This window comes from Betta splendens, chromosome 24 (genome assembly GCF_900634795.4).
Source record: "Betta splendens chromosome 24, fBetSpl5.4, whole genome shotgun sequence".
Classification (NCBI taxonomy): Eukaryota; Metazoa; Chordata; class Actinopteri; order Anabantiformes; family Osphronemidae; genus Betta; species Betta splendens.
In genome coordinates, this window is record NC_040901.2 from 5,969,755 (window position 1) to 5,993,089 (window position 23,335).

Consider the following 23,335-nt stretch of genomic DNA (forward strand, 5'->3'; position numbering starts at 1 on the left):
CACTTAACCCCCGGGTTAAATCATGTCTGCGATATTCCCTGTGCTACAGTTCATTCTAATCCGACTCCATTATAGCATTATAGCAGCACAGGTTCAAGCTTTCCAGTCTGTGGCCAGGTGTGTAATTAATTATAATTTTATCCATTGTGAGAAAGACTCTGTCCGGGTTGAATTCCCCCAAAGCACCAGATCTATGCAGATTCCCAGGTTACGAAGACGCTTAATGTCTTCTCCCTTCATGTTATTTCAAAATGTTTTTCGACACGTTTTTGATGAAGTTGTTTTAGAATCCTCTAACAATTGTAGCACTGTTGATTTGCCACTTATTGAGCCTTTGGCCTGGAGCCATGAAGGGCAAATGACCTGAGGAAATGAAAAATAAATGAAAGGCCGTTTGCGCCGCCTGATGAAACGCGAACGCTCCAGTCTTTGAGTGTAACTATCCTTTTTGGGGGGAGCCGTGCTTTTGTTCTGTGACCCACACAAAGCTACGGTAATGAAGTGCTCCAAGACTCTGGTCAAGCAGCACCTTAAGCTTAGCCTCTCCACAACACAGCATCACACCTGATCCCCCTTCAACTTGCTTAGCATTTGACCCAGTCCATTAAGGCTTTAGCGGTTAATCTGCCCTTCATAGAGACCTGTCTGACCTGGGGAGAGGGGCCATTTGTCTGAAGATGATCTGGCTCCGCATTCTAAATAAGCACGGTCGCACTCCTAATGGCTGTGTCCACAACAGTCGCACTGTATGACTGCGTAGCCTGGAAACAGCAGAGATGCATGATGTTCTTGCTGGGCCCTCAATATCCCAAATCACGAGACTTCGCTTTCTCATTCAGACAGATGTACGGCCGTATCCTCATTCAGGCTGTGACAAAGCTTCCACCCTCCAGTTGTGAGAAATGAATTCAAAGGCTGCTTTGCTGAGACTTTACCGGCAAATCAATCCTACCCGTTGGCTTTTTAGTCTTGTGCTGTTTAGTTTATTCACAAAACATTTTCCTTGAGTACAAACCTGCTACAGAAAACGTAATGTTTCTGGCGTATCACTGAATCGGACGGGGAAATTCACCCAAACCCCCGAGGATGAAGAGCATGTGCTTATTCAGTCCGGCCATCAGTCAACACGGCGGCTTCAGACTTCTGTCCTAATTTCATGCACAACACAGCAATGACACATTTGGAAAAGACAGTGTCATTTGGCCAGTGTCTATTTGAATAACGCCCACGTGAACAGCCAGGATTGAGACTAATGTGTCCCTAAACACAAACAATGCACAAACACATGACATGTGACTTTGACTGTGAAAACCTTACCATTATAGTCAAGGTACTGTAACAGCTGGCTGACTCTGATGCTGATGCTAATGGAGCTGTGCTTCCTCTTGCCTGCAGGACACAGATCTACTGGATATAGCCTACATTAAAGATGCCAGGAATGGAAAGTGTACCAAAATGCCAAAGGTAAGTGAGAGATGCTGCTCAATTCAAACACACTGATGCAGACTGGTCAATTAACTGTTACCAAGTTAATTAAAATGTTGATTGAGCAGTGAAACCTCATATCCATTCTCTTGTTGCTGGTTGGTTATAGTTTTATTATTAGACCTGTGTTACGTACTGTGGCGGCAGCATTTATCAGTCCCACTCTGATCGGTGGGGGGGTTGTGAACTGTTGCTCTTCTGGGGAGTGACTAACGATGGAGCGACTACCATAACGCGCAGAGGATCCGTGCATCTCTAAAGAGCTCACAGATCGACGCTTCCCAGGAAGGAGGGTTGACCACAGGACAAGACGGTCGAAGAAATGCACTGGAAATGCATTACTGGGTGATGGAGCTGCGATGCATCCCGGGCATTGTAATGGGAGAAGCAGTGAGACACAGTGTCTGCGGGAGCTGATGAGATGAGAGGACGAGAGGAAAGGAGAGGGGGGGGGCGTCATGAAGAGAGCAGAAGGAAAGTGTCTGGAGGTTATTTACATAGATCTGATGAGGAGGAGAGATGAGATATGAGGCCTGAGAAGTGGACAGCACTCGGCTTTCACACACCTTGCTCCCGTCAGGACTGTACAGGACTCACTGTGCTCTCACCTCCAGCCTAAAGAAATGCAAGTCTGAGAGAAGGCCAATAAAGAGCAGGCAGAATGTCCTTTAAACTGACAAATGTGCTAGAAACGCACCGTCGTCAGCCTGGGCACAAAATCTCCCCGACGCTCGGCTGGAGTCAGCGGAGCCAGATTATTACTCACATGTTGCAGCATGAATAAGAAAATACAGAGCAAAAATAGAAATCTGCCTTCGGAACCGAGGAGGAATTTGCATAGTGTGATTAGGTATTTATGCATATGAGCTATACAAGCTACGAAGGACAACGCTTAATGTAATGACGGGTAATAAAACCCATAATAAAAAAATAAATAATAAATATGCTGCTGATCCTGGTTAATTAGATGTTGTTACAGTAGCTCAGCTGAAACAACTACATTTTGTCTTACATGTACTCGTCCTCTGGGAGACCTGCTCCATTTAAAGCTAACTCACTTATCCCTGCAGTGTGTTTATGTGCGTTTTGACCACTATTAGCCCCGTCCGTTCAACACGTCTCCAGGGACGATGCTGCTTCAAACGGAGACGAACCCAACACAAACCATGTTGTGTGTCTTAGGAACCACCGAAGGAGCCGACTTTCAAATGTTGAAAGTCACAGACGTTAGGGCCGGTTCGCGATCATCCTGCTGCCGCGGCTTTGACAGCTTGCAGGTGAAAACAAGGTCACCATCGATGTCGTTCCAAGAAAGCTCTTAATGAACGCTTTAATCTGGTTAAACATGCTGCCGAACCATGAAAATCCATGAAACGGGTCAATGTTAGCGACGCGTCGCTATAATCAGCTCTGCGGATGCATCATGGCGGCGTCACATCAGACGTGCACCACTGTCAGCAGACGCAGCTTCACGTGCACGTGCAATATGCACGACTCGCAAGCCTTTCAGCTGCCTTTAGCGCAGCGCCGGTTCCATATTTACAAGCCCCGCGGTGCTGCGGGCTCTTTCTGCCGTCCCTCCAGGGCCCCTTCAGTGGCAGCCATTCATGCAAATTTCAGGGAAGCAACACACTTACGGACACGCTGGCTGGAAATGGGCTCCAGATGGAGAGGCCGCCCCGGCTCACCTCCTGCGAGCTCGTCTTTCTGCCGCGTCGTCTCGGAGCGGCTTCCGGAGAATGACCCCTCCTGACCCCGAGCCGCCCTTTCCAGGGGCTCCAGACGACCGGCTGCGATTCGCGGCGTCTCCCCGGAGTTTTCCATCCATGACACTTAGGCGCCAAAACACGAGCGCTAATGATCCGGGTACAGCGACAGCGTCCTTTGTTCCGCCGCGGTCAGGACGCTAGCGCTAATTAGCATGTGTCCGCCCCGCCGTCATTCACGCCAATTAGATCGGCCGCCTGTCGGAATGACAAGAGGCGACCTTTGCTTGACGGGCGGCTCTGGAAGCAAATCACACCCTTAGGTTCGTTGAGCAAAGCGCAGCATTAATAACCGCTCACTTGCTATAGACGCACACATCTGGACAGAACAGGTTGCTCTGACCCACATCTTACACACTAAATAGGTTAACTAAATTCATTTTCTAAATATGAATATATATCTGTCTAAAGTGCTTAAAAAGTGATTCACCGCTCCACACGTTCCCTCTCCATGTGGTTGTAGGCAGTTACTTGACAAATCATGGATTCATTTCATCCATTATCAGGTTTGATGGACCTGAGGGGGAGTGAAAACCAAACTAGCCTGCACTCATGTGAGCGGGTTTATGGTGTTGCACAGTACTGTATGCGCTGGTCACGGCTCAGGTTTTCCAAAGCATCTATTCACATCGTTGAATTGATTAAATTAGCAGATTAGCTTGTTCCTGCACAGCCTGTTCCTTTTCCTCCGCACCAAGCGAACGGCTAAAACCAATCACATCTGCCACCTCTCCATCCACCGGACCTCCACCTCCACCTCCATGTACAGCAGCCGTGTCCGGGTAACTTCCACCTCCCCTTCGCCTCCTCCGGCCTCCGTTCCCGCTGCGAGGGGCATATTGTGCAGCCGTTTCCGTCCTTCTGCTTTGTGGAAGTGTTATTCTGTCAGAATTAGTATTTTTTTTTTCCTTAACAGAACTGGCAAAAGGAAAATGTAATCGGCTTCGCACCATGCCGCTCACAGTGAGCGTCTGATGGACAGAATTACATGCTTTCTCTGCGTCTCTTTGAGAGCCGAGCAGATGTCTGTGTGAAACGTACGGCTTGTACCCGCAGCCTCGGAGCACAGGCTGTAATATACGTCTGAGAAACGGAAAACCGGGCCTCGACATCTTTTCAGAGTGGAAGCAGAGCATCAAGCACGGTCACTGATGCCCTGTTGGGGAATTTTATCACGATCTGATCATTTACTTTTTAGCTCTAGCATTGGTGAATACTGTGCATACGACCTCACAGTTAATTCCAGTCAGCTGAGAGCGGAGCGTATAGATTTACAAAGGTGGAGCGTCTGTACTGCAGTGGTTTTTGAATCGCATTCCATCGGCAGAATGATTAACAGCGAGCGGCAGCAGAACCGGAGTGGGTGTCGGTTTGGGTTCGGACCTTCGGCGGCTCAGTTGCAGTGCGGCGGGGAGGCCCTCTGCTAAATACAGAGCAGCTTGCGTGTCCCCAGCAGTGTAACAGGATCTGAGAGAGGCCAGCAGGCCATTATCACCATAGCCCAGTCTCGCCGTCCAAAGTAGGTTAAAGCTCCATCTCCCAAAGCTGAGTGCTCAACAGCAAGTAGCTGAAGGCTTTAGGTGTCGACTCTTTGGTGCATTTATTTTCCACGTAGTCAGATGTTATCGGCTTGGTTTCTTTACATCATGTTGGTGAAGATGTGCTTTATTTTATCCGTTGCATAAATGTCCTCCCTCTCTGACGGTCGCGGCCATTCAAACGTGCTGAGGAGCTGCCGAGGCCTTTTTATCTGCTTCTGGACACGAGATGAAAAGCGGACATAGCTTGGAAACATTAGCTTCCATGGGTTTATTGCGCTTAAAGTATCCGGTGCGTAACGGGACGGAGGCCGCTCGACGCGATGCATTACAGCAGCACACGAGTGTTAAAAGCTAAATTTAGCTTTAAAGGCTCTCCCCATATACGACCTGACAACAATGCTGTCATATGTTCAGACGCACCTGACAGGTGGCGTGCCGCACATTGGGATGCTCAGCTGCTTTAGCAGCTCTAGCTGAGAAATACAACCTGCCCGGGTCCCGTTAACCTGCATAGTACAGTAGGTGAATGCCAATTAGAAATGAATGCAATATATAAATAATCCAGACACCAGGTCTGACCCTGTTTAACATCCCAGTCGCTGGGACTCTGCACTAACAGCATGGAGTGGTCAAAAGCAATAGCTGCTTCTCTCTCTGATTCAAAAAGCTCCATTAATTCCAGAGGGAACGTGCTTTGCCTTATTACTGTACGTCCGCTTTGTGAGTTAAATAAAGGGGAAGAACCACATTAGCAGAACTTGGGCAGAAGGACATAAATAGAACCAGGGGAACCCTTAGCTTTAAAAAGCTCAGTAATATGAGAGGGAGGTATTATTAAACATCTACAGTAGCGTTTGAAGGGGCTTGAATGCATCTTTAGTTCTTTCTCCAACCTTGACTGATTAACAAAGTCATGGTCAATAGTTTCTTTGGCTTCGACTGTTAAATATTATACATATATAATATAATATAACCTCATAGTCTTGTTATGGGGTCTAACAAACTGACTCTTGATCATCCTGATCTCATACACACCGATGAACTCCCCTCCTGTGCATTCTCGCAGTGGAGCGGGCACATACCGTTACTGAACGAAGAGAAGCGGGACGCGGCGCCCGCCTCCGCCGCACAGGCTGCCTCTGTTCCCAGCTAACACGAGAGCGAGCCGCCGGACCGGGATGAGCGAGCGGATGAATGAAACTGGCGAAATCGAGACTCTGCCGACGAACAATGCCGCCTGTGTCGGCGCGGAGGGGGAGTCACCTGGGCGAGATCACTATCGTCATGAAAGAGTCAGAAGGACTACAGTGGTGCACCTGTCCCATGTGTTTAATGGGACGTCTCAAATAGTTTAACCCAGGTAAAGGAAGCCATCCAGTTATCCTCAAGTCTGTGTTCGTTAGTTATTTTTTCTCATTCCGACTTGAAGGGGAGGAACTTGGCTTTTCTCTCCCTTTTTACTTATTTGTCCTGTTATTGAACTGAGTTAAGAGAGGAGGACACAACGAGAAGCAGCAGTGACAGTGCAGGAGGGATTAAAACAGTAACTAAGCTAATCACAAGCGACGGAGTGGTGCTGGACAGAGCTCGACGGCCTCGGTGGAATCGCTTGTGACGTTTTGCATTTCGTTAACCCGGCAAAGGTCGTCCCAGTGGAGCAGGAGCTGATCCGATAGGACGGCAGCTCTCGGCTCACAACGCAGGCCCGCTGCCAGCTGACTCAGCATTTTAGGTTTGGAGGAAAAGTCGCCATCTCACATTTTAGTGACTGGAGACAAGAGAAGGTCAGTGCAGTTGTAATCCACTAACTTTATCCATTGAATGTTACACTGAATGTACTGTAATAAGTAGTTTAACTCTTTACGTAATACATGCCTCAGGGCTCAGGGTCAGGGGTCAGATGGGGTGAGTGAAAAGTAAAGAGAGAGAGAAAAGAGCAGACAGACACTGGGCCGACTGGTTGGGTGCAGAGCTGTTATAGGAACCAGTTGCTCTTTCCCGTCATGCAGGAATCCTAATCAATATTTATCATGCTGACTACAGTGGATGACTAACGCTCACTGAGCATGTGTGAATGGTTGCACATACGTACATGCACATGTGTGTTTGAACCTGATGAACCTGATGAGACGACACCAAAAAAAGGCGCCTGTAAACACACAGACACACACACACACACACACACACACACACACACACACACACAATCCATCCAGACTGACCACCTTGAAGGTGAATATGAAATATAAGCGCCGAGCAGTCTGATGGGGCCCGTTACCATAGAAACCATAAGACGTGGAGGATGAGCAGTGAGCTAACAAGAGCAGGGAGAGGAGCACTGACACATAGTGTCGTTCCATTTGACGGGAGCGCCACGATCGCATCAAGCGCTAATTATCTCCCCTCACATCTCTTCTCCATTAGTTTTGCTAAAAGCAGAGGTTTGCACAGCGTTGGGGACTTTGTGCAGCACTAATTGGAGCAACGCTGGCTCAGATCTGCCGGCCGCTCCAGACATTCGCTTCCTCGGAGTGATTGAGGGAGTTTAAAAGGCGTTCTGTCGGACTGAGCTCGCGATTGCGTTTCATCCACGCGCCAGACTTTTCACAGCGTCTGCTTTGAGTTAAACTTTTCTGCCTCTGCAAACGCCCGTGAGGCTCCAGCCACAGGCGCAGCCTCGGATCCACTTTCGGGTTTCTGTTTCCTGCACAGGTTTTTTAGAGAAGCGAACCCACCATTTTTTAGAAGGTCATTATCCTGGAAGCAGACATTTTAATCGGCATCATCTTAACGAAGCTGCGTTAATCAACTGATCACTGATTGTTTCGAAATTGTCGGTATCTCCTCCTCATAACAGAAAGAGCCACGAGCGCGAAGCTCAACAAACATCCAGACACTCCGGCTTCTCCTCTTCCTTCACTAATTCCTTTGGATTTAATTGGGCCCATGTTCTCCCAGCTTCCAATGCTCTCTAATCGTCAGTCTACGTACGTATGTATGTGGCCTCCAGATCACAGCCGATGGATGAAACGAGACGCAGGCTCTTCACCATTCTCTTAATTGCCTCCTCAGTCACGGCGGCCGGCTCCGTAACCGCCGTTAATGAACTAGGTGAGGCGTCGCGTGCTCGGATCTGCTCGTCTGGCTGTCGCTGCTCTGTGTGTGTGGAAGTCAATGCATGTGTGTTTAGGGAGCGACCAGTGACCTTTCTGGCTCCTTCCAACAACTGCTTTCGAGCCAAAAGCTTAATTGGTTTTCAATAGCAAATCTCAGGGGAGCTGGTGGAGAAAATGCTGCTGCTCCTGGGACCAGAGAGCGGCCGGAGGAGTTTTTCTTCTCCGATGGTTGTTATTTTCTGGCTGTTTGTTTCCACAGGAAGGCTTCCATTCTGGACGCCGCATGCTTTACTAGCTGACAGACTGCAGGTGCCGCTTCACCAGTGTAACACTCCCCAGGAGCGCAGAGGAAGAAACGCAGCCACTTGACAAGAATTCCGACTCACTTCATGAAATCCCATTCCGTCGATAGAAAACCTACACTGGATTCAGACATGACTTGATTCATCTTCTTTTATCGTGCTGCTGCTCCTGCACTGTAGGAGATTATCTCTTCATCAGAGAAAGGTCGGTCCGACGCAGCGCCGGTTCCGCATCGAGCGCCGGTTCTCCTCACGCGTCTTGGAGCCGGGCCGTCCCCCGGATCTCCGCCGGCTCAGCTCTTCATCCCGAGCATCATGAGCGGAATTAAACGGCTGCTTCGCTATCGTAAAACACCCAAAGGCTTGTTTAAACATTTATTAATCTTCCGATTCCGCACGCAGATGCCGGACCAAACGGGGCGCCGTGCGGCTGCTCGGCTGCCGACTGGCGTGGCCGGGCCCTGGCAGATGGTCCGGGGATGTCGAAACAGCAGGCTGCCTGTGTCACAGCGGAGCTAATGATGGCGAAAGGCTAAATGAAGACGAGGATAAATCACAATTATCGCGGCACGGCGCTCACCGAGCATCCTTGACTGTTTGCACAGGGATCTGGGGGCCCAATTAGTGCTGTTTGTGCACAATGGTATGTCACCGGGCAAATGATGCTCTTCATGCAGCAAACAGCGACGTGTTGGTGGGATTCGTTTCACTCACCTTATAAATTGGGCCTATCTCTGATTATCACGTGTGTGTGTGATGCTTTATGTATTTGTTCAACACCGGTGCGTCATTCATAGTAAGTTAACGACTCTGTGTGACGAGTAAAACCAGGCTCCTGTAAGTCATCGGCCGAAGGACGAAACGCAGCCCCGTCTCTTCAGCGTCACCGTTCCACCGCCACTGATGCTGCACAGCTCTCCCCGTTCAGTCCTGCAGGAATGTCCCCCAATAAACCCAATTGGTTCTGGTCAGGATTATTAAGGATGTCGCCCGGTCCGGGAGCTGCTTAGTGTCCTCTGTGCGGCAGATTGGAGTGTTTTTTTAGGAGGGGGGTGAAGTGAAATTCATACGGAGGCCACGCTGTGCCTCCGTATGAATTATTTACCCCCGGACCCTCGCTGTGGACATTGTTTCCCCCGCGGGCTCCGTCTCCGCCTCCGTGGGGCCGCTGGCTTTGGGACAGATCAGGCGAGATGCCAGAAGGGAGTCTGAAGGCTGGAAATGTTCCCTTCGCCAAACAGCCTGCGCTGTGAGTCTTCACAGGCTGTTTCTTTGGGGGAAGAGGTGAAGGGCACGAAGTGAAATTGGATTAGTCTCACGTTAGGAGCAGCCAAAGTCATCTCCACTGTCCATCTGTAAATATTAAAAGCAGTAACGTAAGCATCCATTTGTAGTTTTGTCTTCCAGGGACTAATGAGGACAACATGGAGGCAGCAGGTAGATTTGAGTCTGGAGCTCAGAACTCCCAACAGTCTCGATATTTATGTCCTATTCATTAGTCTTTGTGTGGGTGTGCTTTACATGCCAGCGCACGTGTGTGACTCACGGCCGCGATTGTTTTTTATCCCGAAACCCGCACCAACGTAATCTTTTGTTCAGCTCCTGGATAATTGCTGTAAACCTGCAGGTTCCTGGTGGTCGGGAGCGTTATTTTAGTGGCTGATGCCAGAAAGCTGCCACTTGATGGACAGAGCGAGAGAAGGGGGTTCCTCCACCTCCCCAAGTGATACCAGTGAGTCACAGAGAGTGGGTGGGAGTCATGACCAGAATACCTGGAGAAGGAGAGAGAGAGAGAGAGAGAGAGAGGTTTTTATTCTTGGATCTTTTCGTTAAGTGTTAATTTTAGCTTGGCTCGAACAAACGTTGTTGTGTTTAAAGAACATTCCTCAGTATTTGACAGGCAACAGTGTGTGACATCCTTCGTCTTTGTTCTCGGCGGCGTAACGCACTCGGAGCGGCCTTCGCGTCGGGTTCCCGGTTTCGCCGGGCGCCCGGTTCAATGAGGGCAGCTGAGTCGTGGCGCCGGGTTCGGGGCTGGTGCCGCGTCGTGTCCCCCCCGAGACGCTCGGGTCCAGTGCGTGAGTCCATGAGCCCATGTAAAATCCACCAGCTCGCTCTGCGGCCGCGTACCGAACATGTGCTCTTGTAAAAGATTATTAGGCTGGTTTCATTCCCAGAAACAGAGGTGCAAAGGGACGCTCTGTGACACCAGTGAGCCTGCATAATTACCCCCTCCTACCCCCAAGCTTTTATCTCCCTTCCTAATCCACACCAGCCTTCTCCCTCCCCACAGGTCTCTCATTTCCAGACATCTACTCCCATAGTCTTGTTTTTTTCTCATTCGTTTCGACGTAATCTTTTAATCTCCGGCGTCTTGTCCAGGTGTTTGTGGGACTTTGTGGCTCCTGTGGACACGCGTGTCAGGACCCAAACAGCTGCTTAATGTCATTCACGGGCACAAATGTGTATTTATTCCAATACATATGCGGCTGATGTGGACGTTCTGCTTCATTCTGCTTGTATCACTCCAGCTGTGATGTTTCATTATACTCACATCGTCTATGCTCCTTGTGTTGTTTTTTTTTTTAACAGATTTCTCAGCTTTGATTGCTCAGATTGTCCAATTTCCTTCCCAATTCCCCGGCATTGTTCTCTTCAAAGGCCCTCCGCGATCGCGTGCACTCAACGGAGACTCCTATTTGTTTCTGGAACGACGCGCCGACAGTAAAACAGGGAAAACATTTGTTCGGCATTGCAGAATCTTAGACTTGGGGCGGGTCTTACATAAGCACGAGCGCTCGTACGTCAGCACCAACATCTTTCAGGAAATGTTCCAGGTATAAGTGATCCATTCCTGCCTGCAGACTGGAGTCCAGCGGCCCCCAGAACAGAACCGGGCTGTGCAGTCAAACGAAGGCTGATCAGTGAGAGGAATTAGAGGAATAAGAAGCCTGTGATTATATTATTCATGGCCGTGGTTGTGTAACTGCTCTTTTCAAATATTCATTTTTCACAGTCCCCTCAAATCTGTGATGCTCTGTTTCACTATGCGCCATGGGATGATTAGCATTAGGTGTGAATGTCGGGGCCACTTCACGCAGACGCGAAAATGGCCGCCTGTCAGCGCCGGCACTGGAGCGCTGGCATTTGGATGCGCGCTCACCCCCGTCTCCCCCCGTCTCTCCCTTCACGCGCCGCCGCGTCGCGGGTTAATGAAACGCTCCTCCTGAAGAGCAGGAGTGAAGGATGGCTAAGTCCGGCCTCCTCCCCCGCGCCGCCTCCACCGGCGCTGATGCATTCCAGTGGAAAGGTGCAGTAATGATGCTGCTGCTCATCCTCCATTTTCGTCATCGCTCGTCCCCCCCGTCGTCGGTTCAGCCGCTCAGACCCTCCGCGCTGCACCTGAGACGCATAGAGGGGACGTTCAGCGGAGGGGAGTTAGCGGCGTCTTCATGAAAGGGAGCGTAATCGCCTTATTTTTAGCTCTTCCGCAGGCTTGAGTTTACAAACTGTGTTTACCGACAACAAGCAGCAGCCAGATGGCTTCAAGGCAAAAAGGGATCATCTCAGGAAATCGCGGTTTTGGCATAAATCCTTCGCCAAGATTTTAGAAAGAGGTGCAGAACCCTGAGCGTCACAGCCTGAAAGAAGCTCTTTGACCACACGGGAAAATGAAGACGCACAACACAAATGGACCTACACTTGAGTCCATACTGTGTTTAGCGATGCATCACCTGACAAGTGACTGGTGAAGTGCTGACCTTTCACTCCATTCTCCGCCTCATGAAGCTGCACTGGTCTCCGTCCACTGACGCTGGAGTGCTCGAATAAGCGATGACCGTGTGAGACAGGAAGTAAAAAGGGGGAAGAAGCTTCACCAACAGGAGGATGAGAGGGACCAAAATTAGCAGAGGAAGTTTATGCCGAGGTGTGAAAGTGCAGAGCGGTAATGGAGGCAGTGAACTGTCCTCAGATGTGCGGCAGAATCAAACAGACTCAGGATCAGCAGAAAAACTTTAAAGCTCAGCCCTCTGCAGCAAAAGCAGTGTGTGTGTGTGTGTGTGTGTGTGTGTGTGTGTGTGTGTGTGTGTGTGTGTGTGTGTGTGTGTGTGTGTGTGTGTGTGTGTGTGTGTGTGTGTGTGTGTGTGTGATTACAGTACATGCAGCTTACATTTAGCTGCAGCATCATGTGACATAGATGAAACATAGTTGTGCTCATTCTCTACATTGTTCCATAGAAAGCGTGGAGCATTTACATTTTGTACAGGATGTGTCTGTGCAGACTGAATGTGACGGCACCAGAGAGGTCATTTGTGGGAAGTAGCTGTAGCTCGGTGAGAGCGGGCTCCTTCTTCTAATGGGATCAACGTTCCAGCGCTTTCTGCGTGTGCTGCGCGTTATGATGTGGCTAATGTTTAAAACATGCTCCGCAGATGCGGCGCGACCCTCTTAAGTAAATGACTGCGTCTCCGGGGGAGAGCGTCGTCTCAGGATTAGCGGCGGCGTGCAGCAGGTGAAAGGCTCCGTGCGCTCCTTGACTGGTGCCGTGCCGCAGAAAGCACCCTCTCAACCGCAGGCCGGCACATCAGGGTAATTGACTCAGGGCAGATCATCATTTAGCCACCATTACATACGGTTTTCCTCTTATGGCTGCATGTAAACAACAAAGCGCCTGCCTGCACATTCCCAGTGTGGCAGAATGAGCACATCAGACGCCCCCAGCGCGCGCACACACACACACACACACACACACACACACACACACACACACACACACACACACACACACACACACACACACACACACACACACTTTTGTAGCCTTCCAGCAGCTCCAGGCTTCGTACGGCCCTGGCAGCGATATCTTGCCGCTCTGTTAGTTAATGAGGCTGTGCGGTAGCAGCACAACCGCGGCGCCGACTCCTGATGTCAACCATCGTGTGTGTTGGTGCTGTCGTGATGACTTGTGTGTGACTTAGAGATTCATATAATAAAATGTCCATTCATTTTCTATGTGCTGTTCATTCATACATGAAATATGTGTTTTCCAACATCATCAAAGTGTAAATACAGCAATGTTATGAGACCAACTGAGTGGAAGAAGTACTTTTACTTCTACGTACGACTGATTTGTGCACTGGCAGCACCTTCCTTCGATAGGGCCCTCGTCTCGTATTCAAGCCTCTCTCCTTGTTTTCAAATCTCCCAACGCATTTTTGAAGCGGGGCACTTTATAAAGATGAATTATCGCCAGCACTACTCATCGCGGTGCTTCTATTGTGAAGCATCATCCGGTCTGTTCGTGCGCTGCGCTCTATTAGCTCCACGTCCGACGAATCCCGCGGCCTCAGAGGTTTTCTGACAGGATTATGGGCGAGGGTGAGCGTGACCAAAGGATGGAGAAAGGTCAGGCGGCTCCTCCGATGGCGGCCGCAGGTTGGCACAGGATCAGTGGACGTGACAGATGTGGGCGGAAATGAAAGAATCCCGCATTGCAGAGTCTTAACGGTATTAAACAATGGAGTGTGTGCAGATTATCTGTGAGTTCCTGACAAATAACAATAATGTAAGTGGACTTTGGGACGTTTGGAGTCAGTTATAATAATAACAAACACTGAAGAATCACACATGCCTCAAATGTTTATTAATCAATCAATTGATCAATTCCTCCAGTACAATGCACTGCTGCAGTATAGATCAACCATTGGTTTGGTTGCTACTGTAATAGAATTAGTGGGTGACGCTGCCTGTGATTTAGAGAGCGTGTGTGGTGCTACGTTAAAGGAAGCTGGGTCGTCATCAATCATTCATATTGACATTTCCTATGATGTCCCCCCACCACACACACACACACACACACACACACACACACACACACACACACACACACACACAGAGCGTGTCCTCGGCACATCCGCGCCCCCGCGTGAGTGCGCTGCTTTCGACAGGTGCCGTGCTGCATGTTTAATGGCCCGAGGTGTGTCTGACGTCCCTTTGCCAACTCCTGTCCGTCCCCGCACGCCTGACAGCAGCGTTAGGCGGCATCTGAGTGCGCGGCTGGTGGACGGCTGAGGCCTTGTGACAAACTGTAAAGCGGGGAGGGGAAGTCTGCAGCCTGAATGCTAAGTAGGAGCTCCCACAGCGACAGAATGCAGCTGCTACACACACACACATACACACGCACACACACACACACACACACACACACACACACACACACACACACACACACACACACACACACACACACACGTCGTGCAGGACTCACATCTGTCCATGTTTTGCCGGGGCTGCGGTGAAACGTGCTTTGGCCTCAACCACGGCGTGGTTCCGAGGCCCGTCCTCGGCTTGTTTGCCTCAGTGTTTCCCATGTTCGCGGCCTCAGACACGCCTCCGAGAGCTGCCACAGAGCACCAGCACAAATTACATTTCGCTCACATGGTTGAGCCCCTTTTCGTTTCATGTCTCCTTCTTTTCCTGTCTCTCCGTCTCTCCTCGTCCTCCGGTCTTGTCCGGCAGGGCCCCCCTTCCTGACATCAGCTCATTTGTCTCTGACTAAGCCCGTTCCCAACTGCTGATGCTCCTCCAGTTGATGTGTATTCGTGTGCCTGCAGCAGCCTTGCAGACGTGGCATCATCACATTTATGTATTTCTTATTTCTTCAGTAGTTTTTTTAAAGAGGGAACTCACACACTGTTAGAGCCACAACTTCCTAAATAGCACAAATGCATTCATTGCCTTGTAAAAGTTGCGCGTAAAAAATAATTGGTGCCACTGAGCTGCACATTTTGATTGGTGGGCGTGAGGGACGTGTAGAGGACATTTATCAGCGTGACACAGGACACAATACTCTTTGTTTGATTGCTTAAATTAGCGGGAGCTCATTTGCTTTCACTGCGAAATCCTTTACAGGGCTTTTTCCTTGTTGTGTTAATTAAGCTGGAGCAATCGTTTTGTATGCTGCTTGTATTCTGGGTCGCAGAGGAAAGTGGGGGAGAGATTATTGTTTTTCCTCTCTTTTCCCTCAGAGGCATTAAAGTCTGTGTTTTTATGTGATTTTCACCAAATATGAGTAGCTTTAAATGTGTATTCGCCTCCCGTCTGAGAACTGGACGCACGGCAGCAGCGCTCGTGTTACGACAGACTTCCTAAAACAGAGTCATTTAACCTGTCGACTTTGTGGGATGGATGAAGGTTGTTGAGGAGCATTTAAAGCCTTGTGCAGTTTTACCATTGCATTGTGGTATTTGTGAATCTCAAAGCTGCTACTTGTGCTTTTTATCAACTCTAAGATATACATAACTTGACTCGACTGTGGCTGTAGCTTCACACGTTGCATTAATCACACAAATCAGCGGCCACGTTCCGTTTATGCTGCAAAGATCTGGACGTTTGACCGAACCTTTCGTCCACAGTTGTGCAGATCAGATGGTTCGGAGGCTTCACCCCTGTTTGTTCGTTTGCTCAGGATGCCAAGCTGCGTGAGCTGCTGGACGTCAGCACGCTGGTGGGGAAGCTGGAGAACAGGATGCTGACGGTGGTGAGTGGCCCCGACATGGTCAACATCACCTACCTGAACTTCATGGCTTTCCAGGAGGAGACGGCCAAGGTAAAAAAACACAGCAGCACACGCGGGAACACGAGTGAATGCAACGAATACGCATTACTGTGGGAGGAAAACCTTTCTTGGTGCAGCTTGAATAGTGTAGATGTTTAAATAAAATCACAAGGCCTAATTAAAACCATAAAGCAGCTGCATAAAATGTTCTAGAGGCGATAAATACACATTACTCAAAGTCAAGTTCCCATTTATTTTCTGTTCAGAGGTTTGTTAGATGTGTGACAGTGGTTACATGACAGCGGTAACTTCTGAGCTGTTAGCTGTAATCGCTCTCTCTCTCTCTCTCTCTCGCTCGCTCTCTCTCTCTCTCTCTCTCGCTCGCTCTCGCTCTCTCTCTCTCTCGCTCGCTCTCTGTTTTTGGCAGGAATGGGCTGAAGAACTCTTCAGCCTGGCGTCCAACCTCTTGGTGCAGAACATGTCCAGAGAGGCCTGCTTAGAGAAAGCGTAAGAGCCCGATATTGAAGATAAATATACAAAATCTGTTATATTTTTAATATTACGTTAATAACCAGCGTGACATCAGTTACAGTATATGCTTCATTTTATATGAACAGAAACTGTAGGAAAGAGCAAGATATATTTACTATAAAACGATATAAAGGTCACGTGAGAGTAAAGAGGAGGAGGTGGATGAACAAAAACACTGCGTGTGCATGCGAAGGTGTGCGCTCATACTGTGTGTGCTGCTTTTAGCGCTGCTGATCAGTCAGGAAGGACGTGAGCCGGCGACCCGGGCCTGGTGTCACGCCGGCGTCTGTCCCGGTCCGCCGGTTATATAAACATGTGCCTTTGCGTCAGAGCCGCGTCTGACGGCTCCACTTTCACATTGACTTCTGATTGCGTCACACGCGCCGGTGACTCAGTGCAGCATGAGCCCCAGCGTGCTCTCAAATATGAGTTTGTGCGATTGTAAGGGGTGTTTTGGAGCCTGCTGGCGGGTGATCGGCGCCGCCGCTGACCGCGGGTTCAGCCCGTGGCGCTGCCTGCTCACAGCGGCGGCTGGTGTCACCGCTCGCTTACCCATAAGGCCGTCCTCTGTCGTGCTGCGGCTGCAGCGCGAGGGCCCTTCGTCCCTGAGGTGATGTTGATGTCGCTCCGCATGTGGCTAATTCTCGCCGCTGCCTCTCCCGGCGATGATGGATTCCGGGAGGACGGGACGGGCGGCGGGAAATAACACGGAACGCAGCGTGTCTTCAGTGTGAGCCTCAGGACCTTGAACTGTCTTATTATTTAAAATATAATAATAGCGAGACTATAGTGACGACAGGAAGAGGATGAGGGAGGCACAGATGCACACAAACGGAGACAGATGTAATTAATCTGTTTTCCCCACTCATCTTAATGAATAATACAAACACTTGTGAGGCAGAAGAGGCCAGATGGGAAGCGTTCCTCAGTCCCGTACCTTCCCTCCCTCCCTAAGTCTCTTTTATCCTCCTCCGTGTGCAGGCTTCATGGAGGAACGGGTGCTGGTCCAGCCCCGTTAACCATTACAGTAATTGGTGGCTTTACAGTGGCATGTGCTGACTCACCCTATGTGGACAGTGGAGCTGATATTAATTATGAGCCCGTAGCCACTTAAAGGCCAGCCTGTAACGGCGGCTCGTGTTGCAGCGGTGCTATTTTTAGCGCCGGCTGCAGCTGCGAGCGTCTTCCAGGGACGAGCTGCACTTCGTACCCGTCCTGTAAACACAGGCACAGGTTATTCATGAAGCGTGCACGTCTGACGATCAGCGCCGGCGCTCGAGGTCGACGGCGACCATGCAGCGGACGCGCTCGCCGTCGGGCTCTCGTTTGTGTGCGGAGCACGACTGCGTGCGTCAGAAACCGCCCCACGTGAACTGAAGCGAACACAGGGATGAAACGTGAGCGAGTGCATTGCTCAGAGAGGAAAAGTGCTGATTTGGAGGTTTGTAAAGCTTGTGCTCTGTCCAATGCAGATATACTCGGCTGAAGCTGCAGCTCAACCCCGAGGGGAGAATTCCCGTCAAGAAGTAAGTCTCTATGAGTCATGCTCTCCCTCCGTGCTCCTTTGATCAATGCATTACCTCCTCTGGCTTCAATATAAACACACTCTTCATGTGTGTGTGTGTGTGTGTGTGTGTGTGTGTGTGTGTGTGTGTGCACCTCTCTGTCTCCCCATTTATAACTGTCACTGATGTCTTCAGCTCACAATGTGCCATATTTCCCCCCTCAGGGCTTTTCAGTCTTCAACTTTCCCTTTCTCTCTCACTTATCTGTTAGTTTGTCATCGGCTCGTTTGAAACCCAAGTCTCGCTCGCTCGCTCGCTTGCTCTCTCTCTCTCCATTAGTCAAGTTGAGTTTTCAGGCAGGCGGCGGCGAACTTGTGCGATAACCTCCCTCGGCGCCGCGGAGGGAAACAGTGGGTGTCAACACGGAGAGACAGCGGCCGGCGTTTAGGGAATTAACCTGGTGGCTGCGAGGACGCGTCAGCTTGACTGATGTCAGGCCCACTGCGCCGTCCCACGCAGCGCTCAGCACCTCCGTGTGTAATTAATAAGGGCTGCGGCCGGCAGGACCAGACCCAAACAGCCCGCGCTGGCGTTCACTGCTCTAAATCATATTTATTATCCACACGCGCCGGAATAAAACAAAGAGCTGCAGCCCAAACACACTGCAGGCCTGTCTCCATACACTCAGAGTGACGGATGGGTCAGGACACTGTTCGGTCAATAACGTAAAGCAAATCATTTAAAAAGCTGGAGAAGTACCTGAAAACTCGCACGGGATTTTTTCGCACAGGATCATCAAGTAATGAGTGTAAACCTGCCTGCTCATAGTACAAACTGCTCCTTTTGTGTGCGGTGGACTGTGATCACTCAGAACGTGCGTGTTTGTGTCTCCGCAGTATCTTCAGGATGTTCTCAGCAGACAGGAAGCGAGTGGAGACGGCCCTGGAAAACTGCAACCTCCCCTGTGGCAGAGTGAGACTCACAAACTGTTTTAACCTTCTCCTCTCTCTCTCTCTCTCTCTCTCTCTCTCTCTCTCTCTCTCTCGCTCTCTCTCTCTCTCTCTCTCTCTCTCTCTCTCTCCATCCACACGAGTCTGTCCTCCAAACAGCCGATTGCTGCTGGGCTCATTTTGGTTGGGTTTGCTCACTTTCTGACCTCCCACCCGGAACCGATCAACAAATAGACCCACTGGGAGCATTAGAGACCCCCTGCTGACGGAGAGCCCCGCCCCCTTCGTGCGTAAGGCGTGAAGACGCACTTGGCGCCGACACATGCTGGTGCATATGCACGTTAAGCTTTGCTGCATTTCACCGAATGGCAACGCAACCACGGAGAGAACACACCAATGAATATGCAAACAGAGATGAATGCGTTTAACGCCCACAGAACAAGTTACACGCTGGGTAATTAGGCGCGGGAGGGAGGGCAGGAGGTAAAGACGTGCTGCTGTGTGAGGGTCCGGTGGGATTAGTTGTTGTTCTAACGTGCAAGTAATTACAGCTAAACGGTAATGCTGTTAATCCCTCACACACACACGCGCACACACACACACACACACACACACACACACACACACACGCGGTCACCGTTCTCTGTCTTTCCTCCTCACACTGTTTGGATCTGATCTGATCAGTAATAATCTAATACCTACTGTCACCATCCATGTTTGTATTTGCCATATTCTTGACCATATTACTGTCGTCTGCTGCAGAACGACTCCATCCCCCAGGAGGACTTCACCCCAGATGTGTATTACATGTTCCTGAGCAACATCTGCCCCCGGCCGGAGCTGGACCACATCTTCTCTGACGTGTAAGAATGTTAAAAGCAGCTCCATAACTCAACCCCAGCACCTGCTTCAGCCTGATCCACTGGTCACTAGGACGTAAATGCGTGGCGTAATGGCGCCGGTTCTGGAGCCCGGCCCGCTTTCCGCCCCTCCAGTCCAGGGAGGCGCAGGCCAGCAGCCGAGGCAGCGGGCCAGCGTGACCAGGGGCGCTCCCCAGTCATAAATCTAGATTTTAATCACAGTTATGTGAGGAGGCACGAGAGCCAGTAGGATATGGAGATGGTAATTTAGTGAACCGGGCCCAGATATGAAAGACGTTTTAATCAAATCTCATAATTTACTCAACACAACATTTAATCCTCCGCTGCCTATTCCTCTCCCTCCATCTCTCCTCTCTGCTTTAATTACCACCCATCCCCACCATCATCTCCTCCCTTTTCTAATTCTGCTCCTCCACTTTTCCTCTCTCCTCCTCAGTGGGGCTAAGAGTCGCCCCTACCTCACGGTGGAACAGATGACGGAGTTCATTAACAATAAGCAGCGAGACCCTCGGCTCAACGAGATCCTCTACCCGCCTCTCAAGCCCGAACAGGTCCAGATGCTGGTGGACAAGTATGAACCCACCGCCATGTTGGCGCAGAAAGGTCAGTGGCTCAAAGAAACGCACAGAAATGCTCACGAGCAGCACCTTTTTACAGCCAGTCGTCTTTTAGGAGGGATTAGAAAAAGCTCATTTCATCACGTGCACTGCACAGTGTGCTTCGGCAACCTCCACCTGCTCCAGCCCCCCCCCCCCCCCCCCCCCCCCCCCCCCCCCCCCTCCACTGGAACCCCTACCACTCGTACGTTTGGCAGGAGAGTTACCATGGCGACGGCCCTGCTGCCTGTTGTTGAAGAGCTCAGAAAGTGAGGGGACGTGGCAGGGAGCAAAGAACAGAATGTTAGAAGTCTGTACTAAACACAAGCACACACACACACACACACACACACACACAGACACACACACACACACACACACACACACACACACACACACCAAAGTCTTTCACTGCTGAACTTAACTGAGGATATTCTCTCACATTTTATTTACAAGTCTTGCTTCACATGAGTAGAATCCTTGAGTGGAGAGAGAGAGAGAGAGAGAGAGAGAGAGAGAGAGAGAGAGAGAGAGAGAGAGAGAGAGCTTGTGAAAAAAGCCAAAGTGAATAGAGAAGGAGGGAAGGAGGCTGGTTGCTGAGCACCAGGGCTCCTGCAGAACAAATAGCGTTACAAGTGCAGTGCAGCAGAACTTAATGCTCAATATTTAGAGATCTGGCAAGATATGCTCATATGCATATATTCCATCAGGGAGCTGTCCTTTTTCTTTCCTCCTCTTTACTTATTATCTTACAAAACACATATTTGCCTTGTCTTGTAGAACTAGGGTGACTGTAAATGCATTTTTAATCAGTAGAAATGTCCCAGGAGTAAACGAGCACTAGAGCAGCTGGACAGCGTTCCCACATCTGTTTGCTTAATCCAGCTGCAGCAGCTCCTGCAGGATAAGTGAGAGTGGTGGTGGACCGGCCTGTCCAAAGGTAACAGACTGTGGCTGTCAGCACCTGTAAAGCTAACTTATTAACTGCTGCTCTGAGGCAGCTTGTGAGCAGGTCTCTTTCCAAGAGCAGTTGCCAGGCAACTAGTAGTAGTTTAGCAACTTGTGACATTCCTGTTGTTGTTGTGTTGTGCATTGACGCGCTCTTCATTGTGTCTTGAATAAGTAAATGCTGCATAAGCAGCACATGGTGTGTGTGTGTGTGTGTGTGTGTGTGTGTGTGTGTGTGTGTGTGTGTGTGTGTGTGTGTGTGTGTGTGTGTGTGTGTGTGTGTGTGTGTGTGTGTGTGTGTGTGTGTGTGTGCATTTGCATGTGTCACAGTCGCTGCATTGTGGGATCCATTACCTCCCAGTCAGTGTCTATGCAAAGCATCCGCAGCATCTGTCTATCACACCTCGACGCCGAACGTCAGGCATTTAATTCAACTCACTTATATCTGACAACATTTGAAAACAGCCGGAAACAGCCGCATGGACACGTGAAGGAACGGTTTGGGAGAACGTCCCGCTGCAGGTGCCGCACATCCAGGTCGGGCACGCGCCAAATGGAACTATTTGTGCTGGAGCGCTCGTTGCCAAAGTGGGTTGTTGTACACAACAGCGCGGGTCGTTTTCCTCCATTCGATTACGTGTGTGGCTTTGCAGCCACATTTGTGCATTTTACGCACATTTGACCCAAAGTGGCTCAAGCCGAGCACATGAATAATGCTCCCCTCTGAGCAAAGTGCCCACTTTACCTTGTTTCAAACGTGCGACAGAGTGAATCAAAGGTCCCCTAATTAGCTCCAATGACTTTTAAAACCTCGTTCAGATATTCTGTGCGGCTGCCCAGCGTGATCAGAGCGCTGCGAGCGTCCTCTGATGTGCTGCGCTCATCCTGTCCCAGGCTATCTGGACGCCTGCCCTTCTCTGTCCCACTGACAGATTCTCCCCGTGTGAAGTATTTATCTAGCCGGAGGAAGTGCTGCCATCTGCTCTGCAGAGGGGTCCTGGGGTTCAACATGCTACCTTCACACACACACACACACACACACACACACACACACACACACACACACACACACACACACACACACACACGCGCGCGGTCCCTCTTTCAAGGACACATGAGCCATTTATTAGAGGCTATGTGCTCACTAAACATGTGCCTCTGCATTACACCCAAGCATTATGGGAATGCATCTATAAGAGATAATGCTGCTTGTTCTGTTCTTTCCCCTTGTCACTGCCTCTTTCGTCCCTTTAACAGTCGCAACGATGAATTTTATCTCATTCAAACATTCCAACATTGTTTTATGACTGGAGTTAAAAGCTGAACGTGACCAGACTCTTGCAACCAGTGGGGACAGGAGTCATCCAGGACAAGTCCAGCCTCTTTATCCCCCTCTCCCATAATTTAATGAATAAATGCTTCACCTGTTATGTCTTTTGCATTCAGCCAGTGCAGAACTTTGTCATTGCATATTTATTTTTTATTGTAGAACGTAAAGCTTCTCTTTATGATTAAGTCAGATTGCATTTCCAGGGCAACAGAATCCTTCTTGTCCAAACGCCAGATCTTTATTTGGCCTTTTCTTCTCTCTTCCTCCGGAACCGACTTCAACTTCCAGCTGCGTTAGCGCCATTTTCCCCTGTTGAACCCACAGAAGCCCGGGGAACGCCGTACATAGCGTACGTCTGAGTGATTGTGTGTGGAGCGGAGGTCAGGCCTCCGCCCGGCACTCACGGTCCTTGTAGTCAGCGGGGAGTAGGAGATGTCACAGACAGCAGCCAGCGTTAATTAGTCCAGTGACTCTGCAGAGGGCGGCGCCGCATTAATTAGCATAAAGTGGCCGGAGGGACCTGCGGCGCCCGCCGAGCTCGCATCGCTTAGCATATTTTGCATAACGCGAGTGACTGTGTGCGTGCGAGGCCTCCGAACGTACCCGGGCGGCGCCTTGAGCGCTCGCTGTACAGTGTGTTATACAAAGCAGAATCTGTGCAGGTGCTGTGTGTGATGGGTATGTTAATGCGTAGGGAAATGCGAGGCCCGATTCTGGATGCTTGGGACCGCGAGCCGGTGCATTGAGCTCCTTCCACTTCTTGCAGCGCGTGTGAGGACATGAGCTCAGCGGCCGCAGCGCTGAGGCGACGCTTAATTACTTCGAC

General features: G+C 50.1%; 1 protein-coding gene across 5 annotated transcripts in view; it reads left to right on the forward strand.

The window, feature by feature from the left end:
- The window catches only part of LOC114849424 (1-phosphatidylinositol 4,5-bisphosphate phosphodiesterase beta-1-like), a 100,990-nt gene that overhangs the window by 58,172 nt on the left and 19,483 nt on the right, over positions 1 to 23,335 (forward strand). For 4 of the 5 annotated variants that reach the window (XR_003784619.3, XM_055506418.1, XM_041069417.2 and 1 more), the window contains 7 exons: positions 1,396 to 1,464; positions 15,679 to 15,819; positions 16,196 to 16,275; positions 17,772 to 17,825; positions 18,701 to 18,776; positions 19,517 to 19,617; positions 20,072 to 20,238. Coding sequence is in view for 4 of the 5 variants with exons in the window: in XM_029140864.3 (XP_028996697.1) it covers positions 1,396 to 1,464; positions 15,679 to 15,819; positions 16,196 to 16,275; positions 17,772 to 17,825; positions 18,701 to 18,776; positions 19,517 to 19,617; positions 20,072 to 20,238 (688 nt within the window). In the remaining variant the exon portion in view is untranslated. Of the gene's footprint in view, positions 1 to 1,395; positions 1,465 to 8,167; positions 8,854 to 15,678; positions 15,820 to 16,195; positions 16,276 to 17,771; positions 17,826 to 18,700; positions 18,777 to 19,516; positions 19,618 to 20,071; positions 20,239 to 23,335 lie in introns of all 5 variants that reach the window. The other variant, XM_055506419.1, reaches the window with a different exon arrangement.